The following is a 7,586-nucleotide window of genomic DNA, read 5'->3' as shown; positions in this document are numbered from 1 at the left end:
GGGGTTGGTGTGGGGGGGGTTGGTGTGGGAGGGGGTTGGTGTGGGGGGGGGTTGGTGTGGGGGGGGTTGGTGTGGGAGGGGGTGGGGGGGGTTGGTGTGTGAGGGGGGAGGGGTTGGTGTGTGAGGGGTTGGTGTGTGAGGGGGGGGGGGAGGGGTTGGTGTGTGAGGGGGTGGGGGAGGGGTTGGGGTGAGAGGTTGGTGTGTGAGGGGGGAGGGGTTGGTGTGGGAGGGGGTGGGGGGTTGGTGTGGGGGGGGTGGGGGGTTTGGTGTGGGAGGGGGTGGGGGGGGTGGGGGGTTTGGTGTGGGAGGGGGTGGGGGGGGTTGGTGTGGGGGGTTGGTGTGGGAGGGGGTGGGGGAGGGGTTGGGGTGAGAGGGGGGAGGGGTTGGGGTGAGAGGGGGGAGGGGTTGGTGTGGGAGGGGGGAGGGTGGGGGTTTGGTGTGGGAGGGGGTGGGGGGTTTGGTGTGGGAGGGGGTGGGGGGGGTTGGTGTGGGGAGGGGTTGGGGTGAGAGGGGGGAGGGGTTGGTGTGGGAGGGTGTGGGAGGGGGTGGGGGGGGTTGGTGTGGGGGTGGGGGGGGTTGGTGTGGGGGGGGTGGGGGGTTGGTGTGGGGGGGGTGGGGGGTTGGTGTGGGAGGGGACGGGACTGCCCGCTCTCCCTCAGCCGTTGACAGCCGCCAGGTGTTTCCAGAACCTTCTGGTTTTGCAGCCTCGGAGGTTTATTTAAATCCACCGCTCCCGGGCCCAACGGAGACACAACCGGCGGCTCTCTGCACAAACTACTCGCCGTTGACCCTGACTCACTGACCTGTTGGTGAGGAGGCGGCGGGTCCCTGAAGGCCGCAGGCTCCCGAGTCCTTCACTTTAAACTAACGGCAATTCCACGGGGAGCGCCACGGCCGGCCGCCCTCCCCGTGATGTCATCGCGTCCCCGCCTCCTCGTGATGTCAACGCGTCCCCGCCCCTGCGTACCCGGTTGCTAATGGCGACGCGTCCTAATGAAGTCACCGAACTACCAGAATTGCCGCCTTCTGCGCCACGCAAACGCGATGACGTCGCGCGAAGGCTCGAGCCGCCGTTCGTTTCAAGTGAAGGAGCCTGCGGCCTTCAGCGAGCTGCCGCCTCACCACCCGGCGAGTAATCCGTGCGATCGGCCGCCTCAGGCTCCTCTCCCACCCCATTGCTGCTCGGCGTGGGGCAGTAAGTTCCCTGCGCCTCGCTTTGTCCCATATAGTGGCGCTGGTGACTGAAGAGCCCTCGGGAGAATGTTCCAGAGCCTGATATTCCATTCACCCCCCCCGACCTTCCACACTGGGATCGCTCGGTCACTGTCTGCAGTCCTAGAAATCGCAGATATATTTCATTTTTAAGTCTCTCCTCTCCTGCTGCCAGTGACTATGGCTGGGAATATGGGTTCTTCAAAAGAAAGAACTTGCATTTCTATCGCGCCTTTCACCACCTCAGGACGTCCCAAAGCGCTTCACTGCCAACGAAGTACTTTTTGAAGTGTAGTCACTGTTGTAGGAAACGCAGGAGCCAATTTGCGCACAGCAAGATCCCACAAACAGCAATGAGAAAATGACCAGATATCCCCTTCAAGTGACCCTTGACAATGAGTGTTGGTGGGCTGTTCAACTTTGGAAGGCATCACAGCTGAGCCTCAGCCTATCCATACCTGACACTTACAGATGCATGTTTTCCAACTGGGGTCACTGGATAGCTTTTAGGGGCAGGCACCCTGGCTGATTATTTTTCCCCTCCTTAGATTAGAAGTACTGCTGCAATATGTTAGGCCCCTAGTTGAGTATAGCTAAATTGGCACATAGCAGGGGTTAAACCTCAGACCTTCCAGGTCTTTCGACCACGGACAAGGACAGGATGGGGCTCAGCTGCACCGCCCTCACGATCAAATAGTCTGCTGACACTCACTGACTAGGCACTTGGGCCATGCATCAGAGGGCAGCTAGTACACAGGGAGCCATACATCACCCAGAGTCAGAGGCTCACCTCCCTCTGCTTTCCCTTTCTCCTACAAAATACAGGCTTCTAAAACCCAAACAGCGACTTCGTCTTTGCTACTCTTCCACCATGATGTGCTGCACTCTGGGGCCCTTAGCCAAGGTTTCTCTGGAATAATCCTGTCCTGTAAATCTGTGTTTCTACAGCTTGTATGTATGGGATTTATTTCTTGTTTCTCCCCGCTAGTCAACCTCTAGTTCTACCTCCATTTCCCCTGATCAGGTTGGGACCGCGCACCATGACTGGGGAGGTGATTGGTGACAAAGACGGGTTCTATTCCAAAGCCAAAAAATACTGGAAGAATATCCCCCCGACAGTGGACGGCATATTGGGGGGGTTACGTGCACATCGACATCAACTCCTCCAAGCAGTTTCTGCAGAGGTTCGTTGGGGTGAGTCTATTGGATCATCTTTCTACTCCTTCCTTGATCTAATTGAATGGCCAAAAAGGTTCAAAGGGCTGAATGGCCTCCTCTTGTTCATGATGCTCTGGGCTGGAACTCTGCTGTTTAGCGTTGAGCCTGTGTCCCAAATGCTCCTGACCGTCTCCCCACCTCGCCTGAAGGGGCTGACTCTTGTTTGGGTCCACAGGTGTCAGCAGCCCTCTGGTATCCCACCCAAGTGGCCATTCTTCCCCGTGTGAGTCCAGACAACGAGAGTTTGGGTTGGAGCTGGCTGATATTACAACTGGGCCTTGACTCAACATCCTCCTCCCTACACCTTCCAGCAGGTCAATGAAAGCCATCTGGAGTTGGAATCCTACCTGATTCCTCCCTTCCTTCCTCCGCTACTAACCCAGGAGCATTGACATCAATTCTAGCATCCTTACCCAGCTGGGATCAACTAACTCAGCGCAGACCTGATTTGATAACCTGGGCCAACTTTGGCTCAGTTCCACACTGGTGGGAGCCAAGTCTGGTGCCCATTGCTAGTTATTGGATAACATCGCCAAAAAAAAGAACATTCAGCTCATCAAACCAGATCCTTCCCCACCCTGTGGAAAACAAGGTTAATCATGGACCGAATGAATGGAATTGATCACGAGGAGCTAACTCGAATATCTGTATGAAAATAACTTGCCAAATGGCTCCTTAACTTTATTCAGGAAGTGACAGCCCAAATGGATGTTGGGGAATTGGATGATCTAGCAGACCATGGCTTCCAGAAAGCCTTTGATGGAAGTTCCAGATGAAAGGCTGCTACACAAGTTTGAGGCAGTAGGTTCTCTGCATACTTGAGAGCAAACAATGTTTACTAGGGGAGTGAGGTCAGGCTGGGGAAAGGTGCTGAGGGGGATCAGCACTGGGACCTCAACTGTAAGTGACAGGGATTCAGAAGTATGGTGAAATTTGGGTCAAATTTGCAGACACTACATGGAGGGAGGGAGACACAAGTCCAAAGCAGCCAAGGAATGACAGAAGGACTAGGGCAGAATTTGCAAGAGGATAAAACTATGGCAGATAAAATTCAATCCAAGGAATTCAGACATTGAAAGATAACATGGGACATACTAGTGTTGAACTGGCTAGGGGGAAGAGGTTGAAAGATCTGGGAGTGATGGTATGCTTGACAGTACGCTTGACAGTGACTATATCCAGTCACGGGCGCTGCGATCAACTAAGCAAATAGCATTCTGAGCTATGTTGCCAAATGAGCAGAGCACAATCCTGAAGCCGGCGTACTAAAGCTATCCAACTAGTCCCATTGCCCCGGTCTTTCTCCATAGCCCTGCACATTTTTCCTTTTCATGTATACATTTTGAAAGTTATTATTGAAACTGCTCCCACCACCCTTTCAGGCAGTGCATTCCAGATCATAACAACTCGTTTCGTAAAAAAAGTCTCCTCATCTCCCCTCTGATTCTTTTGGCAATTACCTTAAATCTGTGTCCTCTGGTTACCGACCCTCCTGCCAGTGGAAACAGTTTCTCCTTATTTACTCCATCAAAACCCCGCATAATTTTGAACACCTCAAAGGAAACTTGGGTGAGTTGAGAGCGCAGCTGATGCCGGCGGAGCTGTATCCCAGCGAGAGTAAGGTCTTCGGGGAAGAAACTGGGGAAATAAAATAACAACTTGCATTTATATAGCGCCTTTTAGCTAGTAAAACGTCCCAAGGTGCTTGACAGGAGCGATTATCAAACAAAAATTTGACACTGAGCAACATAAGGAGATATTAGGACAGGTGATCAAAAGCTTGGTCAAAGAGGTAGGTTTTAAGAAGCGAATTAAAGGAGGAGAGGTTTTGGGAGGGAATTCCAGAGCTTAGGGCCTAGGCAGCTGAAGGCACGGCCGCCAATGGCGGAGCGAAGAAAATCAGGGATGCGCAAGAGGCCAGAATTGGAGGAGTGCAGAGATCTCTGATGGTTGTAGGGTTGGAGGAGGTTACAGAGCTAGAGAGCGGCGAGGCCATGGAGAGACCTGAACAAGAGGATGAAAATTTTAAATTTGAGGTGTTGCTGGACCGGGAGCCAATTGAGCACAGGGGTGATGGGTGAACGCGACTTGGTGCGAGTTGGGATATGGGCAGCAGAGTTTTGGACGAGCTGAAGTTTATGGAAAGTGGGAGGCCGGCCAGGAGAGTGTTGGAACAGTCGAGTCTAAAATGCACCCAACGTGCAGCCTGGAATTGGCCTTTCCTTCCTGTAACAGGAAGGTGCTGGGAAAGCAGGGACGGGCTGCGCGTTGGACTGTGGCGCAGGGATTGACAGGATCACAAAACGACTGCTGCTGCCCGTTTAAAGCCGTCAACATGGTGGACGTGACAGAGGGCTTCCTGGCCAAGGCCTACCTGGGGGAGGAGGGCGATCGCGTGGACAACTACATAGGAACATAGGAACAGGAGTTGGCCATTCAGCCCCTCGTGCCTGCTCCGCCATTTGATAAGATCATGGCTGATCTGTGATCTAACTCCATATACCTGCCTTTGGCCCATATCCCGCAGCCCCAGCGATACGATGTCATTTGGATCCAGTGGGTGATAGGTGAGTCGCTGAATTAAACGCAGTTTATTCCAGTCAGATGGGACTTTGAGCTCTGTCATGTAAATTCCTTCGCATTGGAGAAAGATTTGCATTTATTTAGCGCCTTTCATGACCTCAGGATGCCCCAAAGTGCTTTACAACCAATGAAGTACTTTTTTGAAGTGTAGTCACTGTTGCAATGTTGGAAATGCGGCAGCCAATTTGTGAAAAGCAAGTTCTCACAAACAGCAAGGTGATAATGACCAGATTATGTTTTAGTGATGTTGGTTGAGGGATAAATATCGGCCAGGACACCGTGGAGAACTCCCCGGCTCTTCGAAAAGTGCTAACTTTTACGATTGAAAGACGGCACATCTGACAGTGCAGCACTCCCTCAGTAGTGTCAGCCTAGATTTTATGCTCAAGTCTCTGGAGTGAGACTTGAACCCACGACCTCTGACTCAGAGGCGAGAGTGCTACTCAGAGCCACGGCAGACACTGGCCTGTTACCTTGGTCACAGACGGTGGTGCGGCACGGGGAGAAGGGTGAAAATATCTGGGGAAAAGTCAGAGTGTTCGCATGACGTACAGAAAATGTATTTTCTTTCGGGCTTGTTGCAGGGCACCTGACTGACAAGCACCTCACCCAGTTCCTCAAGAGGTGCCAAAAAGATCTTCGGCCGAATGGAATCATCTGTGTGAAGGACAATGTATGCCAGGAGGGGGTGATCGAGGACGAGGTGGACAGCAGCGTCTGCCGGGACCTGGGCTCCCTGCGCACCATCGTGCGACTGGCAGGACTCCAGGTGTTGGCGGAGGAGAAGCAGGACGACTTCCCTGACGAGATTTACCAGGTGTACAGTCTGGCTCTGAGGTGAAGCTAACCTGCGCTGTGTGCAAGGGGTCATCGTGGGGGTGGGGGAAGACAGCCAGAGCCAGAGATATAGACACATGGAGGAGAGAGTGCCATCTGAATTAATATCTGAAGCACAGCACGGAGAGTGAAGAGCTGCATCTGACTATTCCTAAATGGCAGTTCCCACCATCGCCTGGGATGACCATCTTTCCACCAGGCGAATGAATCCGACTCCCAAGAGAGGGCGGTAATCGAGAAAATCAGAACGAGAACTGATACTGGTATCTGAACCTAGTCTACAGGATGGTGCTGCTGACTGGGAAATTACACTAGCCCAGCCATGATCAGCTAGTGCGCAACTCTCTCTTTGAACAGTGGTTTCTGAATATTGCTTTCCTGGTCCTTGGACTCTGTAGGAAGCTCAGTGCAGCTCCCTGTGTCACTAGAATGAGTTGTGTGGCCATGATGTCTGCTCCTTTTAGGGAATGAATTTTTAAAAAAAGTTGGAGCCTGAGTACCGGAACTGTACAATAGCTGTTCTGGAGGGAGGGGAGAGGAGAGGTGTCTCCTGCAGAATTTTCTGCCTCCTTCGGGTTCACCACTTGCTCCCTCCTCCTGCTGCTGTCGACCTGAACCTCAGCATGCTCCCTGACCCTTCCAGAGACTGGGTCTACAAACACGGCGCAGCCACTCTTGTTCCACAGTCAGTGATCTGATTGAAATCTCAGCAAAGGAGAAGGCCATTTGGCCCATCATGCCTGTGCCGGCACGAGCTCTTCAACTGGAGCCTTCTCATCCCAATTCCCCGCTCTTTGTGTTCACCTAATTCCCTCTTAAATGCTGTGACTGATGTGGTTTCAATAACCCCTGTGGTAATCTATTCCGTATCCCAACAATCCTTTGTGTGTAAAAATTCCATCTTCCTCTCCCTCTGTTACCTAGTACTAATCCCGACTTTGTGCCTCCATGTTAGTGATTCACCAACTGGTGAAAATCGTTCATTATTTGCCCTTCGGATGTTTCTATTAGATTTCCCCCCCAACCTTAACTGCAGTAATCACAGCCCTAGTAAGTCGTTCAACATCCCAAGTCAATTTATATCACACCTTTCCCACAACAGACTGGCCCACTGCGAAGAGGAAGAGAGTTTTGGGATTTACGGATCGCAGGGAAAAACCAGGGCGGCACGAAGGGAGAAGTCACAATGATTCTTGTAAAGTTTTTCTTTTTAAAAGGTAATCTCTGTCCTTTCCCCCTCCATCCCCAGTAACTGAGCCTGAAGAAAATTATGCGCTGTTTGAAAACGGCTGATCTGCATCTTGAAAGGGGAACACTGGTTCCATGATCAAATAGCACAATTCATCGCAAATAATTTATTACTGTAAAAGTCAACTTTTACCAAAGCCATTTCTGCTTTTCAGGTATGAAAAATCCTGTTTAGTAAAAAAAAAAATCTGTAACTTTTTTTCTGGTTCTTTTCCTTGAGGGGATGGAGTTAACGGCCAGGGTAAGGTCAGTGCTATGGGCGGAACACTGTCCCACGCATGGGGCCCAGGTTCCACAGTAGAGGACCGTTCTGTAACAGGCTGGCCACTCGCTATCCCCTCCGCCCTTGGTGGATTACAAGTGGTGGATTCATCATCAATGTGCTTCAACAGTGCTTGACAACCGGCTGTTGGACTGTGGGGAACGTCAGAACTCGGGCTGATCCAAACACACAAACCTATCAGCCGGTGTCAACGGCACAGGAACCG

At 52.0% G+C, this 7,586-nt stretch overlaps 1 protein-coding gene across 1 annotated transcript; it reads left to right on the top strand.

The window, feature by feature from the left end:
* Positions 1-1,041: 1,041 nt before the first annotated feature.
* ntmt1 (N-terminal Xaa-Pro-Lys N-methyltransferase 1) lies at positions 1,042-7,277 on the top strand. Its single transcript, XM_067969983.1, is given in 6 exon segments — positions 1,042-2,359; positions 2,361-2,406; positions 4,666-4,748; positions 4,750-4,876; positions 4,958-4,997; positions 5,598-7,277. Coding segments are annotated over 6 exon segments (747 nt in total). The 5' UTR covers positions 1,042-2,165; the 3' UTR covers positions 5,855-7,277.
* Positions 7,278-7,586: the final 309 nt, after the last annotated feature.

Source organism: Heptranchias perlo, chromosome 31, assembly GCF_035084215.1.
Source record: "Heptranchias perlo isolate sHepPer1 chromosome 31, sHepPer1.hap1, whole genome shotgun sequence".
NCBI lineage: Eukaryota > Metazoa > Chordata > Chondrichthyes > Hexanchiformes > Hexanchidae > Heptranchias > Heptranchias perlo.
Note: the sequence above shows the minus strand (reverse complement) of the source record. Positions and strands in the feature narration are given on the sequence as shown.